Raw genomic sequence first — 15,522 nt, forward strand, 5'->3', positions numbered from 1 at the left:
GCTCTAGGACTAGGATCAACAGAGTCCCTAATTTACTCCCTCACATAATCATGACCACGTGGCAGACGTCCTTTTTTTTTTTTTTTCAAAAATAAAATAAAAAAATGAATGAGTAAAACAGTATAGAAAAGCTAACACAATTAGTGCTAGTTAGATCTATAACTTGGATTTTTTTTGTTTTTTTTTAGTAAGGATTGATTTAAAGGTTGATTAAGTTTTTACGTCAGCACGGTAAAATAGTTGTAAAATAAAAAAGTAATTTTCAGCAAAAAATTGCATTTTTAGAAACTTTTTTTTTTTATTCTATAATATTGACGTGACAATTCTAATCCTTACTTGAAACTAACACATCATCATTATAGAATAATCGTATGATAAAAATGTGGGTTTTGGCATTATAGTTGTTTGAATGGGCTAGCTCCAACAAAATTCTAGATTCAATATTTACATAACAAGAAGTGGGTGTTTGTTGATCACCCCCAACTTGGAAGCATAGGTTGGGGGTAGTTTATATCCAATTTTTTTTTTTTTTTTCTCCTTCTGGGTAAGTAGAAGTTCTTTCAAGCTTTGGTCACAACAGATGGGAAACCCAAACAATTCCAAAAATGCAATTTTGTATCAAAATCTACAACCATTATTGCTTTTTCTTTACTGATATTCAAATTGAAAACTACAAAAGTAGTAGTAAGACTTAAATATCCTCAAATGAAAAAGTAAACCATGACAAAGAATCAATAAAAAAATCAATGCACTGCAAGTTTCAACATCTCATCCCAGCAAGATTTCTGAGTAAAAGCTACATTTCATCTTAAACCTAGTGGCAAATATTGAACATCCTTTAGTTGTAGGAGAGCTACAATCACATTTTCTTCTTGACTTGGAACCAATACAAATTAAGAACATAACTGCATCTTCCCTTTCAGAAAAAAAGATAACCGAAGAAAGAAGAAATTTTGGAGATTGGTGAGGGGTGAAAGTAAAAAAAAGAAAAGAAAGGGGGATGCTGCCCACCCGGGAGACAAAATCAGGTTGCTTCCTCATGAATTCCGGCAGCCACTTCTGGACCTTGATATTAAAATCCATGCTACAGATTTTAAAGGGCACTTGAAATGTGAGAATTTGATGTAGCCTCCAAGTCACTGGTCGGTAGGAAAGGCGAGAAAGCCCTTCTCCAACAGCAACCCAAAATAGTTAATCAAGCAAATACAGTTCTTTCTGGACCATCTTTATGCATAGTACATGTACAAGCTGTTTGCAGCAGCACAGGCAATTGAGTTTTCAGTTGGGTGCCATGCTAGGTGCAGCAACTTTGTCGAAAAATCAAAAGAATTTCCATTTGCATCAACCCCAGGGCTTTCTGCTCCTGTTATGGATTTTCCCACAAATTTAGGTAATGTAACAGTTAAGGCTAAAACAAGAAAAAACTGCTCGCAAATAACTTAAATGGTCACAAACCAGAAAGGAGGGGAATAATTTTTTTTTTTTTTTTTAAAGAAAAGAAAAAAAAAAAAAGAAAAAAAAGAAGAAGCAATGATAACCTCGTCTGACGACTCTTGTTATACTACTGCTGATGGATCTTGAAGGCCTTGAAGGGGTCTGAACTTGTCGCCTAAACATCAATGTTTAGATTATTAGCAATACAATTACATGAACCACCGTTAAAGCTATGCTTGTCAATATCTTCTGTTAAAATTACCTCATTGGATTTTTGCTGGCTTCCAAAGTTGTTGCTTCGGGACTTCCTTGGGTGCAACCAAACACGCGAAATAGATTGCTGGGATAACATCAATATGAACCATGAGATGCATGCCAGATAGCTTGAATAACAATGAGAGGACAAAGAGAGAGGTGGCACAATAACAGACCTATAAGAACCTGTTGCTACTCGTAATCCATCACCGCTCAGACAACACTCGAATTTATCGAAGATGGAATCATTTTCATATAAATCACAGAGCTAGATTCATTCAATAACAGGGTGATCAGCACACAGACCAAACATTAGCAGCAAAAATCTTAGGTTCAGCATTTCAAAAAAGTAGGAATCTCACCTTCGGTCTTAAGTATTCATGAACCTGGAAGGTTGAAACTGGACCTGAATCCATATTGATGTCCCATAACTGACAAACAAGTAATGGATGCTCAAGTTAGAAAAGAGGAAACAAGCATAAAACAAAAGCATTTTCTATAACCCAAAAAACATTTATGCTAGAACTATTGCTCACACACAAATTGAAGCAAGAACCATCACAAAATAGAAAAGGAAAAAAAAAAAATAGCAGGATACCAAAGGCTTGAAAATCAGCATTCAAAAAGTTAGAAGATAAAAACAAGATGCTTCATGAGCAGAAAAATGCTATCAAAAGTAGCCATTGTAAATTTTCAATGGCGCCAGTTGCTATTGTAAATATCAAAAGGTCAGGACTTTAGCCAGTGCGTAGAACACACAAATTTTAAAATTTTTCTTCTGAGTTGTATCTAAGCAACTACTTCCAGTCCTAACCCATGTGAACACATTAACAGAAACTTTAGCTCTCTCTCTCTCTCTCTCTCTCTCACACACACACACACACACACACCCCACATTCAATGATCAATACCCTAATATATTGTGCACACTATGAAACTGTACAAGTAACTTCGATCATTTTTAGTTCAGAGAATTGTCTAACTAGTAATGCAAAAGATAACAACACATTGCCACAAACTTAAAACTCATGAAAATTCAAGCTCTCCCAGGCCTTCACTATAAGAACATTGGTCTATATAAATTGAAACCATTAACATCAACTTATCTTCTACATCTATTCCACAACAATTATTCCCCAAAATGAAAATAATAATAATAATAAAATATCACAACAAACCCCTTGAATCAGGAAAAAATTAAACAAATCAATTTCAAAACCTTGAGAATAAATTTGATATATGAAGCCATAAGTAATGGCTTAAGTGTAGTTATTGCATCAATAGGATTTATATTATACGCTATCTTGCTAAGCATTCATATAAACTTGTTTACTCAAGGGAATGGAGAGTCTTGAACACATTCATATATGTAGTAGATAGTAGATAGTAGATAGTAGAACCCATCCATGTAAATGGTCTTAAACAATTTATCCAAACCATAGACAGGTATGACTATGAACCTAACAAAGCAAATTTACTTTCATAGAAAATGCCATCAACTCAACTCCAAAAAACCTGACATCCCAATCTATCTGGGTTGGCCAAACATTTTTCTAAAATTAGCCTAAAAGAGACGAGCTGTCTACTGAATCTAAGACTATCATTTATTCTCCCTCTCATTGCTTGGGTGATGCCTAGTAACATCCTAGAGCTCCTTCATTGCTGAAAATTTCACCGGCGGAGACACCCCAAAGAGGCAATCTAAACAGTTATTCCCACTCTCTTAATGTAGAGCATTTGGAGAGAAAGGAATTCGCACCTCTTTGAGGATAGCAAGTCCAATGTGCTTTTTCAAAAATCCTCTTTTCTGAGATCTCTTTTAGATTGGGTTATTATAAATGTTCCTAATTTTGACTCTGAGAATCTGGTAGATTTGATTTGTTTTTTAGATTGTAGTAGTCTTTAGGGTATTCGGTTATCTTGTATACTCTTCGTGTACAAGGGCTTTTCCCTTTTCTTTCAATAATATTATTATTATTCATAAAACAAAAATATTCTCCCTCTCTCATACACTTCTGGCTTATTCATATTCAGAAAGAAATAGCCGCAATATGTCATCTTTAAAATTTATGCTTTCTCCATATTACTGATCATATTATATCAATCATACCCCTTTCAGCACCTCATGGGACGTAAAGATAGATGATTCTTTCATAGATAAATGAAGCCACGTAAACTTGTCACGCCACGCTCAAAGGAGAGAGATTCTATGCAGAATCACATACTGTGATAATACTTCAAATTCCATACCAAATATGAAATGCAAATCAAAAGCAAGTATAGAAACCCAGACCTTAAGAGTCATGTAGTCACGACTTAGTATATATCTTCCATCCTTCCCGAATTTAATATCCGAGATTGAAGCAATTATCTCTGTGAAAAATGATCTAGAACCAGGTGCCTCCTGTTCCTCAAACCTGTATGCAAAGCACATCACAGGTTAGTCCATCAAGGGTATTGGATATATTTTTAATATATATGTAGGGGCTTAAAAAAGTGCTATTTCTCTATCTTTTTTCCCATATAACATTTCGCAAGCTAATCAAACTTCCATTTTCTTATTTTAGGGAAGCTGCAGTATGGCCACAATAGAACAAAAACAAGTTAAACACTTACAATTTGGCATGAGAATCACATAGAGCTGATTGCCGCAAATCAATGAGGCGGATTGAGCCTTTTGAACTGCTATATGCTAACATATTGCAATGGGTCGGATGGAATTCTGCCGATGTTATGACCTCTGCAAGAATATAAATAGAAGTCTTGACAAATAGATTCATCAAATAAAAATAAAATGATATTCCAAAAATGTCCTTTGCTTTATATTATAGGTGGCAAGGCTTCTAATAAAAATCTTGCTTGCTTCAAAAAAAAAAAAAAAAAAAAAAGGCAAGGGGAACCTAGGAGATTGTAGAAGTAAGAACTTCCAGCTTTAGAAAATGGACATGTACTTTTGGAAGGTCCCAACAGGAAAGCAAGACATTGAAATTGAGATAGAGAGAATACTAATTTGTCATTACTACGTCTAAAATTCAAAATAAGGGATAGCCTAATTGTACAAAAACCAGGCTGGCAGTATAGTGAAAAACAACTATAGCTCTCTCTCTCTCTCTCTCTCCCTCACAGGTTACAAGAAATGTCATACAAGGCAAGATATTCCAGGTTTTCTCACAAATCTTCCCATTTCCCTGCCACCAACCAACCTAAGCCAGGGGCAATATCAATGACCAGATTCAACCTTCCATACAGCCACAGGCCCGTATGCCCTGTGAATGTGTCTTTGTGCGCACACACATACATAATATTACAAATAAGTTCTTGTACGGAACCATGCATTGGAAAGCATATGTGAAAAGAAAACGGATCTGCTAAAACAGTTCATAACTAAAGATGTAAACCAGCAATAAAATTCTCAAACCCTGAAGACCATGATAAGAAGCTTACCGGTCAGATCCTCCATGTTTGCGGGCTTCACATCCACAATATTGAAACTCTGACTACTAATTTCCAAGTTCCAAAGATTTATTCTGAGATCATCCGCGGATATAAAAGTTTCACCATCACTGGACAAAAGTGAGTGCGGCAGCAAATTGATCAGTGAAAACTCAACCAAACCATGTCAAAGATGAAAGGCAAGCCACTTATATATCTACAGGTTAATAATATATAAGTTGAAGATTTGTAAAGAAAGATAAATGATTTACATGAGCACTTTTAAAAATCCAACATAACAATTTTTTTTGATAAGTAAAATCCAACATAATAATTATAGCTCCATAAATTAATAACTGAAATGTGAATCATGTACCCAGACATTCAGTGGCTAAAAAAAAATTAAATTAAGGTTTTGGCAGAAATCACCCAGAAAATAAATAAATGAAATGAAATGAAATCTAAAGATGGCACCGAGCTTGCAGATTATAAAGAATTAATCAGTAAGGACCAAGATACTAGCGAATTCCAATGACTGGGATGACTCACACCTTCAATGATTTTTCCTCCAGCATACCCATCAAACTATCAGAGCCATACAAATGAAAGCAAGATTTGCATGCATAGGGCAGATCTGATGTAATAAAGCGACCAAATAGCCAAGAAAACAAATCTTATCTTAAAGTCCATCATACAAGGCCAGACCCTAAACTTTATTGGCACTTATTGCTCAACATTCCATGGCATTCTTTGTATACTACTCTGCTTGTCTATGACTCATCCCTATACATTAACTTCAATGAACATAGGAACTATTGTATCTAGAGAACCGAGGTCTTATTGTTAGGGTATTGTAGAAAGAAAACATGTCAAAACTCAAACTTCTACTTACCTTTCTCTAGAAAGACTGCAAGTAGATACCATAAAAAAATAGGCATGCACATGTGAAGTGTCATGTGTTTGACCATCCACAGAAATTGCGAAAAACAAGAGAATACCAAACAGCAGCAGAATACCATTAATGTCTCAAAGGTTATTTCAAGTATCTGGGATCAGCAAATCAAAACAAAACTGCAATTCTTGTTATTGAAAACCTATGCCTTGAATCAATATATAAAATTCACCTTTTTTTGGAGGGGGGTAGGGTCCCTGTAAATCCGATCTTAGTACACCCAACCTCCCTAAAGCACTTGGTCATTGATCTCATTGGAACAATCTCTCAGGTATCTATACAATCATCAAGCAAGAATTTTGGGAGGGTTTTTGTGGCTGTTAATTTGTTCCTTAATAGATGGCACGATAGGCGCTGCACGCTAGGGTCCGGCGAGTTTCCATGGAGCGCAGCTTCTCTTTTGAAGCTAAAACTTTCTGCCTTTCGGCAAAAGATGGGTGTCCTAACCTTCGTCTGCAGGAAAGGAGAAAATGATTAATTGGGTATATTTTTGCGAGCATCCAATGTTCGTCGTGGTTGGTGGATATGGTGGAGGCGGCGATTCAATCTCAGGTGAAAGAAAAAATCACCAAATCTTATCGTGAGGGACATAAGGTTACAATGGTCCACGGGGGAGGTAATAAGGTTGGAAGGTTCTTGGAGGTGTCAATTTTTGTTGAGGGTGGTCGTAAGGGAGTCATTTGGCTTTCGGAGGGCCATTTTGGGAGGGGGTGGCGGCGATTTGTGGGAGAGCTTCGGCATCTGTTGGCAGTTCAGATTAAGAAGACTGGGTTGGTGGATCTTGGGGGTTCCATCTACGGTGGGGATTCTTGTGAATCCTCCTCCTTCAGATGCTAATTCTGGGAGGTTGTTTGTGGATGTCCTTCAATCTACTTCTGGTGATGAGGCGAAAGCAGTTGGATTGAAGGTTCTCTCCTCAAGTTTTCTCGATCTATTCCCAGTGCCTTCTTGTTATGAGACGGGGTCTGATGGAGAAGGGTTGCGATCTGCCATGGATTGCTATGCGTTGGAGAGTATGCCTAGGCCTACGGTGGCGGCAACTGTGTCTTTGAGGTCGAAGAAGAGGAAGGGTAATTTTGGTATTATTGGGTTATTGAGGAATCTAGGGCAAATTCAATCTAAATTGGACCGGTTCCTTGTTGGGTTAGCCTCGAAGCCCAAGTGTAGGAGGAAAGGTTTGGTTTGTTGGGCCTAGCTAAAGCAACCTTTGGTCGAGAATCTAGGTCTATCCTTGAAGCAGGTTCGGATCAACTTTCGACGCTGGATTTGGATCTGGGTTCAGATCCGGGTTTGGGTCTGTCCTCAAATTTTTTGAAGCTTGTTTCAGTTATTGCTCCTTCGGTCACTAAAGCAGATGTGAAGCCGCCGGCTAGGTCTCCTTCGGGTCTGCAAGTTGTGTCAAAGTCGGCGTGTTTTTCTGATTTGGGTTCCCCGTCGAAGACTGCTTTGTTACTGGAATCTCCAGCGGTGGCTAGCTCTCTGGCAAGTACTCTGGCTGCCTATTTTGCGGCAACAGAGTAAGCTCAAGCTTAGACTGATTGGATCTTTTCCTCGGTGAATGGTTTGTTCAATCAGGGGTTTTTAGGCTTGAGAGTGGGTTCTCCTTCTCCGATCGGGTTTTTAGGCCCGGGTCGCTATGCGTACGACGATGGTGGAGGTGCAGCCAGAGCCTTTTGTGGAAGTTGGATTGGAGAAGGCAATGGGTTGCTGTTTCGGTGATGGGATACCTATTCATGGTTGTGTGTCAAGGCTTGGTTTGCCGTCGGAGGTTGCTATGTTGCCGGAGACAGCCTAGGACCAGCAGAATATTCTGGTGAGTACTGTGTCCAGCGTATCTATTTCCACTGTTGCCACGGTGAAGGCTACTGTCTATCCGGCAGAGGCCTCTGCCTCTCAAGCGTCTTTGGCAGTGGTCTGTGTCCCTTCGAAGGTAACTCCTATTAAGGCTAATTGTATCCTTGCATCGGAAAAAGGGTTGCTTCATCGGGGGTTTTTAGGGTCTAGAAATGCTTCTCCTTCTTTGCCTGCGATGAAGGAGGAATCATTGTCAGTTAAAGGTTCTAAGGTTGTCGTCAAAGAATCACTAGTCTGTTCTTCTTCGAAGAAGCACATGACAGAATTGGGTTTGAGACTCAGCGAACCTTTTCCTCGCATGTCGGAGGGTGGTGCTCTAATTTACTCCTCTATCTCCAAGTCTGAAATAGGGTATGCCCGAAGAGTGAAGGAGAAGATTGCTAAGCAGTTGCATAAGAACAAGGAGTTGTTTGCCGAGGTTGTTGTAGAAACTGCGGAGAATGGGGTGGAGAACTATTCGGACGTGGTACTAGATGCGGTGAAATTCGCCTCCATTGTGGGACTGTCTGGTGGTGAAGGAGGTGACGAGAAAAGTCTTTTGAAGCTTTTTTCAAATGTTGAAGAGAAGCGGGAGCCCTATACCCCAAAGGTAAAAGGGAAGAGGGAACTCAAGAATTTAGAATGCTCCATCAACAACGAGGCTCGAGGGAGACTTTCTCCGGAAAGGTGCCAGCGCCAACAGGGTTGTGTTGGGACCAAAAATGCATTTTCATTTCCTTCAGAGGTGCATTAGGGGCTTTGGGTTTTTAGGGCTGGTGTTGGCTAGTCTGGGCTTTAGTCTTTGGGTTCTCTTTTTAGTTTTTGCGTTTGGCTGTGGTTACTTGTTGGGTTTTTGGGTTGGGTCTTCTTGGGTTTTAAGTTTGGCTACCTATGTATACTTTCTTGTGTACCTAGAGGCGCATTGCGCTTTTTTTGATCTATACAATATTACTTATCAAAAAAACAATCTCTCAGGTAAACATTTAAAAGGTTTTTTTTTTTAGGTCCATTGGAGATCCATAATGCCTATGGATACATAATGAGAGGTAGTCATTTCCCTTTCCTTCCCCCTTCACCTGCTGTAGGCAACATCAATCTCACGTCTCTTGTTCAATGATACCCACAAGTTTAGTCATTATGTTATTAACATTTCGAAAAAATTTGAAAGTCAAATCCATGGATATTCTATTCTTCCACTACAAGAAATCAGTAAAGCTTGGATACATAAACAAAATACCATATTGCTTCTCAATGTCCTAAACACGCTAGCATCAACTAAAAATGCAAAACTTTCAAAGAATAACATTCAAAAACACAAGTCGGAGTCTAGTAAAAGAAATGGAAGCACCTGTTATTTGAAATAGAATTGATATGATAATCATGAGCATGAGCATATACCCTTCGACATCTAGCCATTAGACTGGTTTCATGGCTAGTTACCTACATATTTCATAATGTAAGCATTAGTGCTGCATAAGATCAGGCAAACAATTCACAAAAATGAACATAATTAATGAAGTTCGATAAGAAACGTTTCTCTTTCTAAAACCCCCTACCACCCTAGCAATTGAGACAGACGCATAGATGACATGGCATTAACAAGAAAACTAAGTTGACCTCAAAGACTATACATGATATAGGGCTAAGGATCCAATCACCCAATTACAATGAGCAAAATAAAAATTTTAAATTTACCAGTATTCTAAACCGGAACACTTTCGGAGCTATACATAGTTCAAAACGAAAAGGCTAAGAATATATTTTTTTAAAAAAAAAAATTTATGCGAATTTGAACAAGGATCTGTGCTCGTAACACAAAAGTCCATATTCCAATCCATGTCAGTTGCAGTTGCACTTAACTAAGGTTTGCACTAAAGCCCAAAACAGTGACCCAGATGAAATCTTTGCTCCTAGGAGAAAAAGAGGCTTCAACATGTGCCTTGCAGCACCAAACATTTTTTCTTGTTCTTTGGTTCACCTCTCATAGAGTGGACAGCTCAATTAACTAATAACCTAGTGAGTAGTGGCAGACCTCATAGCATTGTAACTTATACCTTTTAATAATAAACGTGTGGCACTTATCAATGAAAAAATAAATTATACACTGCAAAAAGAAACCCAAAAGATTGGATCAAGTACAAATACCATAGGTAAACGTAGTGATGGAATGCCCCCTGGTGGAAATGAGAATTCACTACTCAGATAACCATATAATCTGCTTGGGTATCCTCCATTTGCAAGATGTGCTTTAGGGCTAACTGAATTACTTGAACTAGCAACACTGCCGTTTCCAAAAGCTTTTGAAGGGTCCAAATTCATATCAGAAACTTTCTTGATCTTCTTTTCTTGGACCTGTGCCAGCAGCAAATAAATCAGTGGTTGTCAGATGCAGCCATCAATAAGCATAGTCAGAGAGGAAATAGATGAAAAGTGCAAATTATTACCATCTGTTTTTGAAACATTCTCAACCATTATATATACATCCATGAGTCAAAAAATTAAATGCAGGGAGAACTCACAGAAAAGAATTTACAAGCACCAGTATCACAGTTCAACAAGATTTGTTATACTTATACAGTATGCCCTTTGACAAGATTTGTTATACTTATACAGTATGCCCTTTGTTTATATATATATATATATATATATATATATATATATATATACCCTCCACCTTTTGCCTATGAAGGAGATGCAATTTGTTCAAAATAAAATTGGCCTATTTCATATACTTGTATTTTATATCTTTACGACATACAGTGACCATCTCTATGCCCCATGTAAATAATCAATAAGGCATTAATATAGCAACCTTCACTGACAGAATGACATTGCATTTCTTTTTTCTTTCTTTTCAATAAACAAAAGTTCAACATACAACTTTTTATTTATCATAACACGCAACTTCACAGTGTGCATGTGAGATGCATTTCTAGACAAGGCAAGCACCATAATGTGAAATTTGAACATAAAAAACTAATATCCAAAACATAATAAATATTGCATGCTCCGCATACTACTAGAGAAAGTAATCTAGTGCCAACTAATTAAGAAATTGAAAACTTGAAAAATTAAAAACATCAAAAGACAATGCTCCTTTCTTACCTTCCAATATTTAATTGTTTTGTCGTTTGTAGAAAGAAGAAAAAGGGCACCATTAGCCGCCTGGCACCATCTAATTTTGTTGATTTTCTCCTCTATTTCCAAGCTCTTAAGATAGTCGAACTGACACCAAGAAATGCAGACACATTTTGAGTGTAAATAATTTAAATCCCACCCTGCAATAACATAAACAGCAGTAACTAATGGAGAACTTGGAAAAAAAGGAAAAAAGAGTACCTCAGGTTCATGGCTCTGAAACTCAGTTTTGTAACGGAACTCAGGATGCCTGCTAATTGGATAATCCATCCTCTCCAAATCTCTTCTGGAGCCGCCATGCTAAAATTACAGTATACAAAGTCACATTGTCACAACAAACAAGAAATGATTTTGTAATATGTATCAATATTGCCTTTAGCTGATCCTTTAAGGCTAGAAAGAACATACATCTTTTGTATCTGTCCTCTCAAAGAGAACCACCCGACCCCCACGGTCGCCAGTAGCAAGATGGTCACCAGTTTTGTCAAATTCGATTGCTGAAATTATATCAACTGCAAAAGGAAAAACAGAAACACAAATTAAGAAATTCCATCCTACCCAAACACGCTAATGAAAAATAAAATATAATTTAAAGAAAAAATATAATTTTGCAAAATTGGTTTAAACATCACCACTAGAGATTGCGAAGAAACTCAAAAGTTAATATACTTAACTCCAACCCCTTTAAATATATTGCTAAATTTCTTCCAAAAAAAGTATAATATTTTCCTATACACAAACAGAAAAATTCATGGATTAATTTCAAAAGGATATGAAATAACCAACAAAGTCTGTACCCCAAAACCAAATCACCCGACCCAGAATATACAGATGGATAGATAGATTAGCAGATGTACAGATTTCTTACCAACAAAAACAGACGTACAGGTTAGGTTTAAATTTAATTAACAATTACCATCCAAAACTAATTTTTTTTCACTCTTCTTCAAACATCCCAAACATAAAGCAGACAGATGCTTTCAAGGTATTTGTTTCATTTACAATAATGCTGCACTAGATTTCCAAATGTCTGTTGTAGTTAAGTTGCACACAAGGGTTGTCAAATTGGCGAAAACCAAGAATCTGGACCTATATTAAAAAGCACCAAAAGCACATAAGATAGTAAGAACTAGGTCATTATATCAAAGTTCGGAATTATATCAGTCCAGTGAATCTCCAAGGACATTGAGTCATTGACTACTGCTGAATTGAGAAATCCATGTTTTCCAATCACCAAAAGCACAACACCTCTTTCATTATAAAATTAGTAATCTGATCTTCTCTCATCCTATTCTCCTTTTAAACTAAACTCTCCCATATTCAACATTACGCTTGGCACATAAATAAGAAGAGTGACAGTGATTATGCAGCTCAGTCTCCACAATCAGTGCTTAGAGAAAATGCAGAGCAACATTGCAAGAACCTACAAATCTGGAAAATGCAGTTAACTTTTTTCCTGAATACCAGAAGGTTTATGGCACTATTATCTACACTTACATAAGGATTCTAAATGCAACACAACAATCACTTTGTGCATCATTTAATGCACAAACCAAATATAATCCAAGCTTGCAACTACTGCCGAAGGCCAGCTTTCATTTTCAATTGAAGTCACAGAATAATGTTATAATTCTGTGCTAAAACTCATTATCACTATCCAAATACAGAGCAGATAATTATTAAGATCCCAGCTACTGCGCGTGAATCCAAACATTTACAAGCAACAACAATCAATTGTAAACCCAAAACAAGTGCATGCACCACAACCAAACCCACTACCAACTCAACCAAGCTCACTTCCACACTCTCCATTTCCCAATCCAATGAATACGCAAATTTCCCAATGCAAACTCAATTATCACAAACCATTTCCCAAACCAATTAATACCCAACCAAAACCTCAAATTCCACATCCAAAATCCACTATTCCCCGTAAATCAAAACCCCAACCCGACAACAAAACAACATTTCTCCATGACCCACATCCCAAAATAACAATTACGCGACGACCCACGATCCAGAACGGATCGAACTGCGAAGACAAACCCTAATCCCAATAATTTTCACTAAATATCATGTGGATCCAAACAGGGAAATAGATACTAATTTCCAAATACCATGATTGATATTATCATTACTAATATCACTGTTATACCTTCCTGAACTTCTTCACCAGCCGTGCGTTCCCCGAATACCTGAGAGAATTTCCAATCCAGCGGCTGACTCGTGCCCACCGGAGCTGCGACGACCTCATCGCCACCGTTCATTGCACCCAAAACCAAATCAAACGGCTCCAATCGAATCCCACCAATCCAATCACTGCATCGAAGATCGCTCTTCTGGGTTCACAAAGATCATAGCTTCAAAAACCCCCAACGAATACACAAAAAAAAGTTCACAGAAATGTCTGGGTTTTTAATTCAACCATTGAAGCACATAGCAAAAAGCCCAAATTTTCCTCTCTGAAATTTTCTCTATAACTTTTGTTTTTTCCTTCTCTCTCTAGAAGGAGAAAAATGGGATTTTGGGATTAAAATGTGACTGAGCAAACCGTTCTTTGGGCTTCGGAGAACCAAAAAACACTCGCACACACATACACTTCTCTCTTTCTCTACTTCGCTCTCAATAATGGGCTTGTAATTCTGTTTTTTAACATTTTCGCCGTAGTGATACAATTACAGGAGAAAGTAAAGGGTGGACACGTGGAGCATTTGAGGGGAAGATCGTGAGAAGAAGTAGTGAGAAAGGTGGAGTTTGATTGGTTGGTGAGGTACGGTACGGGGTGTTTTAGCTAGGTGAGGTTTTTACTTTTTTTTTTTAGCTGGGGGAGGGTTAGTAGTGAATAAATGATAGGAGAATTTATTTGGAGTTTTTAGTTTGAGGATTTGTAAGAGGATGAAGGGAATGTTGGAGACAAAGGAAGGTGTAATTTTCTGAAATGGCATGCATGTCCTTTGTTTGTATAGTGACCACACATTGAGTACTAAAAGAGAAGGTCAAAAAGAAGATAGAAAGTTAGAGAGGTCTGTCGGAGGCACGGTTAAGGGACTAGAGATGAGTACTTGGTTAAGGGTTCTCCTCTCTTTATATAGGTTCATTGTTCCTACCTTTCTTCAATAGAACTTTGGAGACTCGTGCTCAAATTCTATTGAAGGCATGGATGATTCCCCTAGAGAATATTGGGGGAATTTCTTGGCATAGTCAAGCAATTATCTAACTCAGTGAAAGGGAGAATTGGTTGTGGTCAAGAAGGCTTACGGGAAGTGGCGAATGTGTGTTGACTTCATTGAACTCAATAAGGATGCCTAAAGGACAACTTCCCTCTTATGTGAATACACTTGCTTGTAGATTCAACAGCGGGACATGAATTGCTCAGTTTCATGAATGCCTTCTCCAAATACAACTAAATTCTAATGCATGAGCTAGACCAAAATAAGACCTTGTTCATTACCGATTAGGGACTTTATTGTTACCAAGCGATGCCCTTCAAGCTAAAGAATGACGATGCCACATAACAGAGACTAGTAAATATAATGTTCAAGGCGCGAATAAGAAAAAAACATGGAGACCTATATGAATGACATGCTCGTGACAACCCATAAGGCGAAACAAGATCTAGATGACTTATAGGACACTTTTGAAGTTTTGAAGAAATACCGAATGAAATGTGCCTTTAGAGCCTCCTAAAGGAAGTTTATTGGTTTTATGGTGTCCCAATGAGACATTGAGGCGAACCTATAAAAAATCAAAGCTATCATGGAAATGCAATCGCCTTGTAGCATCAAAGAACTACAACAATTCACTAGGAGAGTGGCAACCCTTAATTGCTTTATATCCCGGTTCACAAACATGGCTTCCATTCTTCAAGACACCGCACAAGGCGTCTGATTGGACTGATGGGTGTGAAAAAGGCTTTCCAAAGTTTGGAAATTACATCAACAATCCACTTGCACTTAGCTAAAAGTGCCTTGGAGAACCATTATACATTTACTTGGCGATGTTGCCTATAGTTGCCAGTTCAACTTTGACTCCAGAAGATGGTTGAGTCCAAAAGCCCATCTATTATACCAATCGAGCCTTACAAGAAGTGGAGCATAGAAGTCTGAGGATAGAGAAGTTGTGTTTGCTTTGGTCATATCAGCAAGAAGATTAAGTTCATACTTTCAGGCACATACCATAAAGGTCCATATTGACCAACCCTTAAAGAAGGCATTTTATCAACCTAACACCTCCAAACGCCTCATCCATTGGTCTATTGAGTTAAGCCAATCTGACACCGAGTACCATCCTCAAACAACGCTAAAAGGGCAGGAAGTGGTAGATTTCATAGCCGAGTTTACAAGTGATAAGGAGGCCGCGCAAAGCGAGATGAAACTCGCCAAAGATAACATATGGACAATGGACGTGGACAAATCATCTAACAAAAGCAACAATGGAGTAAGGTTGGTCCTCACTTCTTGATGGTACGGTGTTAGAAT

The 15,522-nt window shown here is 37.9% G+C and overlaps 1 protein-coding gene across 1 annotated transcript; it reads right to left on the reverse strand.

Moving 5' to 3' along the window:
• Positions 1-706: 706 nt before the first annotated feature.
• On the reverse strand, positions 707-13,730 carry LOC132186347 (serine/threonine protein phosphatase 2A 55 kDa regulatory subunit B beta isoform). The gene is made up of 14 exons (XM_059600275.1): positions 13,200-13,730; positions 11,453-11,556; positions 11,246-11,344; positions 11,012-11,131; positions 10,052-10,258; positions 9,255-9,346; positions 5,134-5,252; positions 4,306-4,429; positions 3,983-4,106; positions 2,052-2,120; positions 1,866-1,957; positions 1,697-1,774; positions 1,539-1,609; positions 707-1,363 (listed from the first exon to the last, which is right to left on the reverse strand). The coding sequence occupies exons 1-14, from the start codon at positions 13,309-13,311 to the stop codon at positions 1,227-1,229; spliced, it is 1,548 nt and encodes a 515-aa protein (XP_059456258.1). The 5' UTR covers positions 13,312-13,730; the 3' UTR covers positions 707-1,226.
• Positions 13,731-15,522: the final 1,792 nt, after the last annotated feature.

Source organism: Corylus avellana, chromosome ca7 (genome assembly GCF_901000735.1).
Source record: "Corylus avellana chromosome ca7, CavTom2PMs-1.0".
Lineage (NCBI taxonomy): Eukaryota > Viridiplantae > Streptophyta > Magnoliopsida > Fagales > Betulaceae > Corylus > Corylus avellana.